At 39.9% G+C, this 14033-nt stretch overlaps 2 protein-coding genes across 2 annotated transcripts; both read right to left on the bottom strand.

The window, feature by feature from the left end:
- Nucleotides 1–2026: 2026 nt before the first annotated feature.
- LOC122640290 (F-box protein At1g47056-like) lies at nt 2027–3788 on the bottom strand. The gene is made up of 2 exons (XM_043833442.1): nt 2486–3788; nt 2027–2220 (listed from the first exon to the last, which is right to left on the bottom strand). Exons 1-2 carry the CDS (start codon nt 3786–3788, stop codon nt 2027–2029), a joined length of 1497 nt encoding a protein of 498 aa, XP_043689377.1.
- Nucleotides 3789–7579: 3791 nt separating this feature from the next.
- LOC122639360 (UPF0051 protein ABCI8, chloroplastic-like) lies at nt 7580–11203 on the bottom strand. Its single transcript, XM_043832194.1, has 2 exons — nt 9742–11203; nt 7580–8076 (listed from the first exon to the last, which is right to left on the bottom strand). The coding sequence occupies exon 1, from the start codon at nt 11170–11172 to the stop codon at nt 10084–10086; it is 1089 nt and encodes a 362-aa protein (XP_043688129.1). The 5' UTR covers nt 11173–11203; the 3' UTR covers nt 7580–8076; nt 9742–10083.
- Between the last annotated feature and the right edge of the window lie 2830 nt (nt 11204–14033).

Below are 14033 nucleotides of genomic sequence, written 5' to 3'. Positions count from 1 at the left end.
TTAAGTAATTCGAAGGGAAAACAGAGGCATTAACAATCAGGAAAATCCAATTAAATTCCAAGCAACGGTAAAGAAAAACACTAGAATAAAAAATGATGAAAGTAGGTAAAGCTTCAGAAGTGAAGTTTACGAACTAGAAAAATAAACCCCTCTCTGAGATACTACTATATCTCAATAGAACGACTACGAAACGTGAAAGGGAATGTGACACTTACAGAGTACTTGCTCGTTTGAGAATCTCTTGGAAATGTCCTTACAAAACATCTTCCACAAAAAATCTTTCACAGTGAGCAACACCATAGTTCGAGAACTCGCGAGATCTTGTTGAGTTTCTCGATATTTTGAAAATTCGAGACGAGATGGGGGTCGAGTCATAAAAGTACAAGATCTCTCCGAGTTCTCGGTTTGATATAGGAAAATGTCCATCTAGGTCCTTTATATGAGTGTCAAGTCTTGAGATCTTGCCGAAAATTCTTGGTATATAAACACTTATCTATGTCCAGAACCAAGACAAACACTTATTTATGTCTAATATCATTTAAGTAAATGTTTTTGTATGTCATTTACTTAAGATATAATTCATAAATAAGCATATACCCCTTATTTAAATCTAATAAAAATAGTCAAAAAATAAAATTCCCAAAGGAAAAAAAGTCAATCCCCCATTTCAATAACAAAAACTAGATTTTCGACGATAGGTGCAATTTTCAACTTTCTAATGCTGGGGTTTTTCTCAAATCTAAAAATTTCATAAATCTTATTATGGTAAAATATTATTAAAAATCAAAAGTGCAATAAAATATTCATTTATTTTGATGTCCAAAAAAATTATTTTCATTCAGAGCGATTTTGACAGCATTCGCACACACCGAATTAAGTTTGACCGATACAACTCTTTCAATATAAATCAGATTTTTGAATATCATGTCATATTTAGCAATGTAGTTAATACACCAATTCTTACACATGGAACCCCTTCATCTTTTCTTGTATCTACCATCCCAAATTGGATTTTGTAAGAAACCAAGTAAGGCTAAATATATTAAGGGAAGTAGTTTTCTGTCCAGGAGTGTGGCCTACGGCAGCACTCCCATTTGTCTATCTCTCTACTCCTCAAAACAAGGGGACTGAGGTGTCTTTTCATATGGGCGAGGAGAGAGAGATAGACTCATGGGAGTGCTGGCGTAGGCCACACTCCCGGACAAAGTTTTTACCATATATTAATTGAGTAATACAAAGGGATAAATGTAAAGTTATCTACTTCTAATTAATCATATGAACTTGATCATTTACAACAATGATTAACATGCATAATTGTTTGATTCAAGTTCAAGAAGTCTCAAATGAATCAATCACATGATATTATAGTCTTAGAATACTATGTGTGATGTTACTACCTAATCATGTACCAAGAATACCACACCAACAACACTAAGGCATAAAATAAGAGAGAGATATTTCGAATAATATGGTAGAGAATGAGAGAGATGTAGAAAGTGAGATACTTGATGTAGAGAAGAATGAAAGCCAAGGGCATATAAGGATATAACACAAGAAGTAAACTAAATAGAATATGATATCCATTGAGGCAATTAGAAGAATACCTTTGCCAAAAACATAAACATGGTCGACTTGGGAAATTTTTGAAAGGAAAATCTAGTCTAGTCGACTTTGGTTTGTTCGTTCTTACTTTTTCTTTTACCCTGTCGTTCATGGATTTCTTCTTTTCTATGAGCAAAGAACTCAAAGTTCTCACATCCCGCCATCCTCAACTTCCTCCTTTTTTACAAACCTACAAAGGATTGAAAGGAAACACTACTACGACATTATTCAAACATTGAAATTTGAACAAAAAACCCTAGACCCCTATACCTTAATAGTAGTTTGAAAGTCAAGTCCTGCCGTCGTTTATGGTTAACAGTCCCTCGTCTTTTTCTTTTTGTTCTTCATATTTCTGCAGTTTTGGTTTCACGTCTAGTTAGCCCAATCAATAGCAGGGTCTGAAATTGTCCTGCATCATTCTATTTTAGCAAGATGTAAGCACCTCTTGATGATCAACATAGTCATGCCACCTCAAACGAGGTTCGCGTAACTTATCATGTATCGGACCTACTCCCAAATCAGCTCTAGCCTCTAATATGTGATCACTCTTTACTTTATCTTTCTTAGTTTTGTTACTGATCCATCTCAACATCTTCATCTCCGTTTCACTGATCTTATCTATATGATAAAATCGATACTAACTCGAAAATCATAAAAAGAACATATTTTATGATTCTAAAGAAACTAATCCAATTTAAGAATTCGACTTGTCTGACACCTTCAACCAAACACAACCTTATTGCTTTGGTTTCGGATTCACCCATTCTCATGCAGAAACCAGTGAAACCCAGACCAAACCGACCGATTGTAAGTACTATCAGGTATATCAGGGAAAAAGTGACTTGAGTTTTGAAATAAAGCTTGACATTGGCCCAAAACGGACACGGATCGCTCTCGCGATTGAACAAATTGACAGCCAATGAACCCCGAGCTGCCTTCAACCGATCGGTGCCATCACGAGTTAGACTCTTGCAATACCGCATCGTCACCTTGACCGGATTAGGGCAGCCACCAGAAAGCGCTTCCAGCCCATCATCGGTGATACGGCAGCCCATGATACAGAGATTCTTCAATGCGATGCATTTAGCAGCAATGCACGAAATCTCGGTGTCACCTAACGTGTCACACCAACATAGTGCTAAGCGCTCCAAATTCTGGCAATTGGCAGCGAGCAGACCCAAGCTCAAAGAAGTAGGATTGGCACCAAAGATAATCAATTCCTCAAGGTCATGGCACCGTTTGGCAATGGCAGTAAGGCCCTCATCACCTATACCATAACCGGCCTTCCAGCTATGAAGGTGGAGTTCCCTTAGGAGCTTGCAGTGATCAGCGATGGACACAAGCCCCGCATTCGTGCAATTGGTAGTCTCGACAAGGTGCAAGATCTCCAAATCCAAGCAATTAGAGATAGAGACAAGGGCGGCATCGCTTATTGGGATTGTCTCCAGATGGATCTCAACCAGACCGGTGACTCGTTCTACTATGGCTTCGAAGAGCTTATCCCAATCCCCAGAGCAGCGGGAGATCTTCAAGGTCCTGAGATTTTTGGAGCCGACAATCAGCGGTCCGAAGCACTGGCCGTTATAAAGCTGCTCCTTTATGCAGATGGTCTTAAGAGAGTAAGCAGCGACACCTGGTCCGATAGGCATGGTAGCACAACTGTCAGTAAGGCCGCCAAGACACTCGACGGAGAGCTCTTCGAGGGAGGAACAGTGATCGAAGACAGCGTTCATGCCTTTAGCACCAAAGTTGCAGAAATCGCAATAGAGCTCTTTTAAACCCTTGCAGTTGACGGCGAAAGAGGCCATGCCTGCATCAGTCAACTCCGTGCAAGCATGGAGGTTGAGGCGAGTGAGGTTACGGCAGTGGATAGAGATGAGAACAAGAGCATCGTCGCCGATGAGGACGGATCGGCATGGGGTGCCGGATTTTAGGGCAAGTGTGGTGAAGGCATCGAATCGAGTGAAGAGAGAGGGGATGTCGGGGAGGAGATCGGATTTGGCCTCGAGGGAGATGCGATGTCGGCTCTGACCCTCGACGCGGAGCCAACGGCGACAGACAAGAGAGCAGCTTTCACGGTCGAGGAAGCCCAGGAAGTTGAATATGTACCCCAGGCACTCGTCGGGAAAGTTGGACGAGTGCAGACGAGAGAGCAATCGATGGGTCATTGTGTTCTTTTTCTCCATGTTTCAACTGCCTGTTTTCCTCGATTGTGGGTATTAGGAGTGTGATTGCTGTTCTCTGGTTATCGATCTTCTCTAATTTATAAAGGAAGAAGCAATTCTAGCCAAATTGTACGGACTCTATCTTTTCTTTTCTTTTTTTTTTTTGGGCTTTTTACAATTACCACCCCCAAATATTTTATATCTACCATTACCATTCCAAAAATTTTCAAACAACTGTTACCCTCCCCTATTGCATACTAATGACAAAATGACCCCCACCGTTACAGACCCGTAACGGAAGGGATTAGTAGTGATATTATGCTGTTGTCACGAATTATATATGACCAAAATACCCTTGTCCAAACCCTTCCTCTTCACTTCCTCTCTTCACTTCATCACTTACAGCAAATCGGAGGAACAAGAACATCGTCGGCTTCCTTCTCCGGCGAAGGAAGTTAGGGTTTGAAAAATGACCTCTCCAATGATAAATTAACCACTCTTATTGATTCAAATCAAGCCATATGAGATAAACATGCCAAAAAAAACACAGAACCACCAAAATCCATTTCCATGGATTCAGATTCAGGAAGTTAGGGTTTGAAAAAAAAAATTCAAACGTTAAGGTGGATTCAGATTCAGGAAAGCTCAAAACCCTGAATTAAAATTAGAGGTTAACAGAGGAATAAAATAGAAATCGACCTCTAATCTCTGCAGCGTTTGGAGAAGATAGTTTCTTCTATGCGATTGATGCCAGTGGAAACCAGATGCGGTATGATGGGAGACGAATGAGAGTTCATGTGCAAGGGAAGAAGAAGAAGAAGAAGAAACACCACCCGCCTTCTTCTTTCTCCTCTACAAACCAGAACCTGAAATCCTCAAATCCCTTACCAAGACCAATTTTGAAGTAGCTGTCATGGTTCCTCAAATCCTCTCTTGCAATCCTGCTCACCCCCTTTTCTTCCTCCCAATCCCCCCTGGAACCTCGCCCCACCTCCAAGAGTAGGCAGCACCGCCGAAATCGATGGAAACCCAATACCTTGGCCCTCAATTTGTGACCACCCTTGTTCTTGGCCCATAATAACCGAATCAATCTCTGTCGAGTGGGAGTTCTTTGATCTTGAAAAAGAAACAATAAGAAACGATTCTGCGTCTAATGGGATATGAAGAACTTTTCTTTTGCATACATGAATACGAATCAGCTCTATTTTGTGACTCACGACAGAGACGACCACTAGTTGGGCGATTCATGTGTGTATCTGAAGTCGGAAGTCGAAACATGGCAAAGCAGCTGAGTGACGAGCAGCAATAGTAAGAGTGGAGCAAAGCTACACTAAAAATCTAAAACTGCCCCAACCCCTCTGCGAAGAAGACGAAGAACCCTCACTATTCTTCCTATCTCTAACTTCTCTCTCCATGGTTTTGTTTTTTATTCGAAATACAAACCCATTTTTTTATTTCTCCTCCTCCTTTCCCTACAACTCAAATCCTCCCAACCCACCGCCCCTGACCCTCACTCACTCCCTCCTCACTTCTTCTTCTTTCCCTGCAACCCGCTCCTTTCATTGCCCATCGCTCTTCTTCTTCTTTCGCTGCAACCTATCCTTTGAAAGGTTTAATAGAATTGAAAAAAAAAAAAAACCAATCCGGTTTGCTACAACAGGTGAAGTGAAGAGGAAGTGAAGAGGAAGGGTCCCATTTGAAGATTTGTTTTATTTCGTTTTGACATAAGGGTATTTTGGTCTTAAAAAATTCATGACAATGACACACTCTCACGACTAACCCCCTCTGTTACGGGTATGTAACGGTGGGGGCAGTTAGTTATTAGTATGCAATAGGCGAGGGTAGCAGTTGTTTGAAAGTTTTTAAGGGGGTAATAGTAGATATCAAAGTTTTTGGGGTGGTAATTGTAAAAAATCCTTTTTTTTGGGTTTTTTATAAATACCCCTTTGAAAATGCTCATTTGTCTAATTACTCCCCACAACTTTTCAAATTATATACTCCTCCCTACTTTCAAAACAGTGTAGCACTTTGGTCCAGTCCGTTAATTTAGGATGTTACATTAGTTTCAGTGAATCTAATGATCAAAATGTCATTCTGATAAAAACTCATCAAAATTAAAGAATACAATGACCAAATTATCCTCATTTTCCAAAATAATTTAGGGTTTGAAATTGAAAATTTTTTTCCCCAAGTCGGTTAGGGTTTAAGGAAAACACAATTGAAACTAAAACATTTTTTCCCAATATTGAAAGAGGGGAAATTTAGAAGAACCTATTATCATATTCCTTCAATCTGTTCTTGCTATGAAATTGATGGTTGGATGAAGAAAGTCGATGTGAAGTCTTCAAACCCAAATTTCAAATACCTACTCCAGGATATTCGTTTCATCCACAAAAAAGGTTTCAATAAAAAATGAAAGAGTTAGTGTTGGGTAGTTTTTCTATAATTATTTCAACTCCTAAACTGAATTCCATTTCATAAAAGAGGGAATTAGAGAGTTGAAGAGGTTGTAGGTGGCTTTCCCTTTTTTAGTATATATATATATATATATATATATATTTATATATTTTCTTCTTTTAATATGATTTACTTATCCAACAAAAAATTAGAGAGTTGAAGAAGAGGATCTTTATCACCTCCAGTTGGCTGCCCGGCCCAGTTCCCCAGTTCCTCTTACAAAGGGGGGCTGAAATGACCTCTCTACCCATGCCCAAACACTCTGCCCGGGTGGGGTCCACCATCCCCCTATTAGAGGAACTGGGGAACTGGGCCGGTCAGCAAACTGGAGGTGATAATTTTCCTGAAGAAGATAAAGGGTGGTGTCGGCTGTATATTGTCTCTCACTCTATCCCATCATCGACTACCGGCTAACGATTCCATCTAATCTACCCTTTAGAGATAAAAAAACTATACAATGTTGAATGCAAAGCTTCCGAAATTGAGACAGTAAAAGGCTTCTTAGATTGGAAAAATGGAGGCTAGTTCCCAATAGGGGTGCAAGTTTGGCCATGTTGGCCCGGACCCGCCTGAGCCCGAATAGGGCCTGGGTTGAAATATTTGGCCCTGAGGGCAGCTTAGGGTTGGAAATTTCTCGCCTTGAGTCAAGATCGAGTCGGATTAGGGTTGAGGTCTCGGGCTAAGCTTGGCCCGGCCCAGCCCGACCCGACCCTGATTTATTTATTTATTTATTTTTGGTGAAAAAAATATATATATAAAATTAAAAAGGGGGCAAACTAGTACATTGTTCAGTCATACAAGGGACATTCTGATTCGCAATTACAAGTGCCTTGGATTTCAGCCAGTTTAATAACCTGATATCATCAATTTGTCTGAAAAAAACAGTACTTGAAGACAACTAATAAGAAATCCAAGACAATGGTACCTAGGAAGAGCTCTCTCCCATGAATTGAGCAACGAAAACCCATGAAAACTTGCAGAAGCAGAAGCAGAACCTTGAGCGTACTTCATCTCCACTCACAATAGCAGCACTTAGTTCACGAACATCAAAAGCAAGCAGGTCAAGAAAGAAGGTTATTAGAGTAGAGCCAGGGAAGTTTTTCAGTTGCTTTTTGTTATTCTACAGATACTTTAAAAGTGTTTAGTTTAGAGGCTTTTTATGAACTTCTTTATTTAGCCTGTTAAACTGAATCAAGATTACATTGTTTCACTCTCCTTCACTTAACTGGAGTATCCCCAGTTCTTAGAAATGGAGAGATGCCAGAACTACATCTGCCACATCAGTTTCCACGTGATTTAAGACACCTTGTCACGTCAGTTCAGGGTTCAAGGCAACCACCATCCAGGAAGAAATATCAAGCCTTCATATACACAATTAATTAACAATACAAGAAAAAAGAATTGCAAAGTTTTCCCATGTCATCCAGTGCAAATAATTTACAATAATTGGTAAACGCCAGGTAACAGCTTAATGTTACACCAATATTAAAGAGATCAACTTACAAACACCATATCTAGAATCATTTTCATTCCATTCTTTACATATTTAATGAACACCTACTGAGTGTCTTATTTTCTTCTCCAAAGTGAAAAATCTATCGAGTACAGAAACTGTGTCTGGCCATAGTCAATCTTAACCAACTGATCCCTCAAGCTTCAAGCTCATCAGCTGGTTCACATCAGCACCAAACTCGTCAGGAAGCATGTCAAAGACATCGCTACAGAACCCAGAAATCATGGCTCTCATGGCTCTTTCATGGTCAATGCCCCTTTGCTGAAAGTAGAATAGGTGATCTTCACCAATTTTGGAGGTACTAGCCTCATGTTCAACACGAGCTGTGGGGTTCTTCACCTGTTTCAACCATGGGGTCAATCAACAACTAAGCACAAGCATAGGAGGTTACTACAAAAGTTCATACTTCTAGAAACAATTCAATTTACCTTGGTCAATACAAAATTCCCAGGATAACTGAAAAAAAGGAACCAGAAAACAACACATCAACATGTTATAACCTGTCTTAAATTACACCAATGAACTAAGTACTCCAGCAACAAAATTCGACCAGGTTGGATGATCCCAATCATTATAGGACATTACAAGAAGATAGAAATCCACGTCTAGAAAAAGCTAGAGTCACTAAATCAGTTTGATTGTCTACCAAAATTTATCTCTTAGATGAGACCAATAACTGGTTATATAACCATCATCATGTACATCATTTGTGTGCACAGAACCCAGGTAGTCAGCATTGAGCTTGTGAAGATCCAAAAGCTTGAATAAGAGAAGCTTAAAGAGTGGAACTTAAGGTGAGACCAATAACTGGTTATATAACCATCCTCATGTACATCATTTGTGTGCACAGAGCCCAGGTAGTCAGCATTGAGCTTGTGAAGATCCAAAAGCTTGAATGAGAGAAGCTTAAAGAGTGGAAACTTAAGGTACACTCTCCCCTGGTAATATAGAAAATTCCACAAGAAGAAGGGGATCATGATAGTTCACAACGTCACATCAAAATATGACGGACCTCTTACCATATGGGAATGGGATAAACCAAGTTCAAATTGCCAACTTCTCAACAACATTGGCAGGGAGTCGATGTACACAGGAAAGTTAAACACGGAGAAAAATCAATCTAGATAGATTCCTTTTTCAAGGATGTAGCATGGAGGCAGGCCTCGGCGCAACGGTACTGGTTGCTCCATTGTGACCAAGTGGTCGCGAGTTTGAGTCTTGAAACAGCCTCTCTGTGAAAGCAGGGGTCAGGCTGCATACATTAAGACCCTCCACAGAACCCACAGTGGCGGGAGCCTCATGCACTGGGTACGCCCTTTCAAGGATGTAGCATCCCGAATGTATTGGGTATGTTCTATCTTTCTTTAAGCACTTTCCATCAAGTTGTGATGTGCTACGAAAGTATAAAACAATCCCAAATGATGATGTTATAGGAACATATACCTCCTTTTCAAAGTGTAATCAAAGTAACAATCTCACTCCACCTTCCCAAGCAGATGTACTATTACAATCCAATAAGCTAAGAAAAACCCACAACATGCACATGCAACCTTAGGTACACCCCAGGTAAGTAGTTCATTCCTGCAGTACAGGTCTTTCCAAAACACACTTTTTATATATTTCTCTTAAATGAATGATATCTTGGATTCCTTACATCATAACAAGAAGTCCTCAATGTTTTCATCTTTTCTACTGCATGGCTATCATTCCATATAGTCATGTCAAACAATTTAAGGAAGAAGCAGATATAAGTCCCCAAAAAAAAAGTGTCCCAAAGGACAAAATTTCCTCCATCCTCAATTATACAGTATTTAGGAGAAAATCATCCCTGAGACTTCAGCACTTAGGCCAAACTGAAATACCATTAGAAAAAACAGCAATGGTGCATTGAATATGAAAGGTGAGGAGGATTTAATTGTATAATAACTGGTGATAAGTGCAAACATAGGTAGCCACTCAATATACATATAAAGATGAATAAACCAGGGAGTGACTGAAAAGTACCTTGATTTAAGGATAAGTGTTGGCAGCTGCATTATCACCAATAAGCATTGAATCACATTGTGAGGAGTACCGGGCATTCTCTGCCTTTGACTGCACCTGAACAAGCCCTCTATAACAATTTCTTGATTGACCAGCAGAAATTCTCTTTGAGACTATCCCACTTCTTGTGTTCTTCCCCTTGTGTATCATCTTTGTTCCTGTATCTGCCTGCTGATGGTTATTTGTCAATGCTACAGAATAGAACTCTCCCACCGTACCATCACCTTCCAAAACAACACTTGGGTACTTCCATGTAATGGCGGATCCTGTCTCCACCTGTGTCCATGAGATCTTAGAGCGAGCTCAGGCACAGATACCCATTTTAGTGACGAAATTATAAATCCCACCACACCCCTCCTCATCCCCAGCACACCAATTCTGCACGGTGGGATACTTAATCTCTGCACCCTCCATGCAGTACAGCTCCACCACAGCAGCATGGAGCTGATTCTTGTCGTAAGAAGGAGCCGTACAACCCTCCAAGTACTCTACAAAGCTCCCTTCGTCAGCAACTATCAATGTTCTCTCAAACTGCCCTGTCTCCAATGCATTAATCCGAAAATAAGTGGAGACGGGCATCGGGCACTTTGTATTCTTGGGGATGTAACAGAATGATCCATCACTGAAAACCGCAGAATTCAGAGCCGCAAAGTAATTATCCTCTGGAGGAACCACTTTGCTTAAAAATTTCCTGACCAAATCCGAGTGCTCCCTAATTGCTTCCGATATGGAACAGAAAATCACACCAGCCTCTCCTAAAGTCGCCCGGTGGGTCGTAGCGATGGAGACGCTGTCGAGGACGGCATCAACAGCAACATTAGCTAATCGATTCTGTTCATTCAGTGGAATTCCTAACTTCTCAAAATACCTAAGAAGCTCTGGGTCAGCCTCATCGATGCTGTTCAGCGTAGGTTTCTTCTTTGGTTCCGAGTAATAACAAAAGTCCTGGAAATCAATAGTAGGGTATTCATTGTCCGACCACTTGGGTTCCTTCATTTTAAGGAATTTCTGGTAAGCTTCCAACCTATATAGAAGCATCCAATCTGGTTCATCCTTTGTTGAAGAAATCAATCGAACCGTCTCCTCCGTAAGCCCTTTCGGGATCAAAAACGATTCGAAATCCGAAACAAAACCCCATTTGTAATCCCTTTTAAGAAATTTTTGTATTGGATCATCGGATAAGGTCTTACCCGTTGCCGAAGCTCGATCAGAAGGGATAGATATGGATTCGAGATCTGCCCGGACCTTCAAGCGCCTCGAAGAACTAATGAATTTTCGATTAAGGGTTTTCAGTGATTGTAGCTTATGAGAAGAGGATTTCAGTGGTATCGTTGTTTCAAGTGGTGACTCGGGAGAAAAGCGCGAAATACCGTTAACCAGAACGGAAGCCATGGCTGCGTTCTCTCTAAACGAAGGGGAATTTGTAGAACTTTTATTAATGGAAGAAGATTCTCAGAGACTCCAGGGGAGTCGTCGATGGCACGTGCCACTCGCCTGATTGCTTTCGATCCACGAACCCGGTCCACTCTCAGATCAAAGGCGGATAGCGTTTTTTTCCTCTTATCATAAAAATGGGGCGCTGTTCTCCGTGCCGCAGCGCATACTGCACCCAGGCAGATGGGGGTGGGCGCAATGACCACAATGGCCCCTTGAGTGGCAGGCCCATGTGCTTGGGTGCAGCCTGTGCTGCGGCACAGAGAACATTCTCCCTATAAAAATTGGGAAGGGTTTTCAACGAAGAATAATTATCATCTCCAATTTGCTGCCCACTCCAATTTCCTCCAATTCCTCACATAGGAGCTGAAATGACCACCTTATCCCACCTTGGGCAGGGGCTAGGGTGGTGATTTCTGCTCCTCTGTCAGGAATTGGAGGAAATTGGAGCGGACAACAAATTGGAGGGCCAAGGTGGGGTAGGGTAGTCATTTCTACCCCTATGTGAGGAATTGGAGGAAATTGGAGTGGGCAACGAATTGGAGGGAACAATATAACCAGGAATTTGCACACTACAACCAATGAGAGAATATTAATGGTATCATTCATATTAGGTTTACACGTGACACATATGGTTAGAATATGAGAGAGAAATGTCAGTTTGGGTCCCACTGTTTAGTATGTGAGGAATGTGCAAGAGCAATGTAGCAATATTTTTCTCAACAAAAATATATGGAGAAAAAAGATTTATGCTCTATTGATCACCCAAAAAAAATCAATGTCTAGAGTAATAAAGTAATACACTATGTAAATGAAATAAGAGAGAAGGATAGGTATTTTAGCAGTAGTAATATACCGTATGTAGGCACCCTATTTTTCTATCTCTCTCATATATCCTTTGAAATGACTCCCTTACCTATCAAAGGGAAGAAGGGAGAGATAGATACATAAGGTACTAACATATGGTATACCGCTAGCATACCTAACCTTTTTCCCATGAAATTATTACTCATTCTAGTATGAAATGTCTGAAGTACCTTCAGCTTTATAATTGTATCTCATTCAATACCTTGAAAAGGTGATGGGTGGTAGATGAAAGATCTCATGCTCAATTTATGAATATAATAATATTTTTTAAAAATATTTTTGAGAAAATTGGTTGTATTACTACGCTTGGCAACACAGCCGACCCATTAGCCTCATGGCATGTGACAGGCCAATTTTTCAACCATGTGTATAAGAAGGGTCTATGTTGCTGTTGAGTTCCAATCCTCTCCAGACTCCAATGCGCCAGTGAGTGCAGCATGCTTCAGATGGCTGGAGCTGTCTGAAATGCACCCCAAGGATAGCTCCAATCGTCTGATGCACATTGGAGAGGATTTTTTTGTTGTCCCTACATTAGGTCTCTCCTTTTGTATAATTCGACTTAAATTTAAATTTTGTTCTTAAACGAGGAATTGCGGGGTCTATCAATGCACCAAATTTGATTGCCAAGTGAATTACCACGTTGTAAATATAAAGTGAGCCATACTGTACTGTTAAGCTTAGCAACATGGCCGTTATGCGTACTCAAATATTTTATGTTTAACCAAACAGAACCTGAAGATACAATGAGTTAAAAAATTATGGATCGAAGGTTAAGCATTACATAGACTTGAAAAAAATAAAAATAATTGTTCAGAGAAAATTGGCTTTTGCAAGGGATTTTACAACGAAGTAGGCTAGGCTTATTAATGCTTAAAATTCATATTTAATATACAAACATGCATGTGAATGCAATTATATCCTACTAGAAAATGTCTATAAAAAATGCACTATGAGGCTATTATAAGATATTATTTATTCTTGACTGGTCAATTATCTTATTCTCTAAGAATTAGTCTTTGTATCAATTATGGTTAAGGGTTTCTATGCTGCCAGTGTGGGAAGAAATTTGTATGCTACCACCATTTAATGGTCTGAAAAAAAATATCAATTTATGCAAACTTACATTTCCAAAATAGATAAAATAAAAATAAAACAAAAAACATGTGTGAGACCCTCACTTTTTGTGATAGAACGTAGAAAGAATTCGCAGACAGCTCTTTTCCCCTTTCATCTTTAACATTTTGAGGGAGTATTCTTTGTGGGGGCTGTTGGTTGAGGTGTTGCACTCCTCCCACAAAGAACATTATCATATTATTTTGTTTCCATTTTTTTTTTCTATTTAATATTTACAATATTTGACAATATTCAAACTTTGTAGATATATTATTTTTATCATTATCTAACCATAAGATTTCTATCTTCCTATCTAGTCAAACCCCAGTTGAAGACCATCACACATTCACACGGTATCTTTTTAGAAAAATTTAGGCTGCGTGCTCCTCTTCACCTCTTTTAACAAGACGATAAGAGAAGGGGAGCAAGAAGCCCCAAAGTTGCAAAAGGCCTAAAACAACAAAGATCACCACACAGAACAGACCACAATCTTTTGGCAGCTAAGTTGAAAATTGAAATTCACTCAAAAGTCTTTGTGAATTGACTCCAAAAGTCTAAAGAGCCTCAAACTTCAACAACCACAGAATTCTTTTTTCATTCTTTCTATAGAACATCTGTAAGGTCCCAAAAACTATAAAAAATAATAATAATAATAGTACCACAGAATTCTTTTTCATTCTTTTTCTAGAACATGTGTAAGGTCCCAAAAACCTTAAAAAAATATTAGTGTAAAGCTCTGGGTTTTCAGTTCCAGTTTTGATTGAATACATGTGTACAGCAGGTGCATTTGCTCTTCAAGTCTCTATTGCCTCTGCCACCTACTACAACCCCACTGAAGC

Source organism: Telopea speciosissima, chromosome 9 (genome assembly GCF_018873765.1).
Source record: "Telopea speciosissima isolate NSW1024214 ecotype Mountain lineage chromosome 9, Tspe_v1, whole genome shotgun sequence".
NCBI classification, from domain to species: domain Eukaryota; kingdom Viridiplantae; phylum Streptophyta; class Magnoliopsida; order Proteales; family Proteaceae; genus Telopea; species Telopea speciosissima.
This window is presented reverse-complemented; position numbering and strand designations above follow the sequence as displayed.

Coding starts and splice junctions, on each gene's coding strand:
- LOC122639360 (XM_043832194.1), bottom strand. CDS start 11,172: ATGGCTTCCGTTCTGGTTAACGGTATTTCGCGCTTTTCTCCCGAGTCA.
- LOC122640290 (XM_043833442.1), bottom strand. CDS start 3,788: ATGGAGAAAAAGAACACAATGACCCATCGATTGCTCTCTCGTCTGCAC. Junction 2,221..2,485: donor CAATCGCGAGAGCGATCCGT/GTCCGTTTTGGG, acceptor TTTATCATATAG/ATAAGATCAGTGAAACGGAG.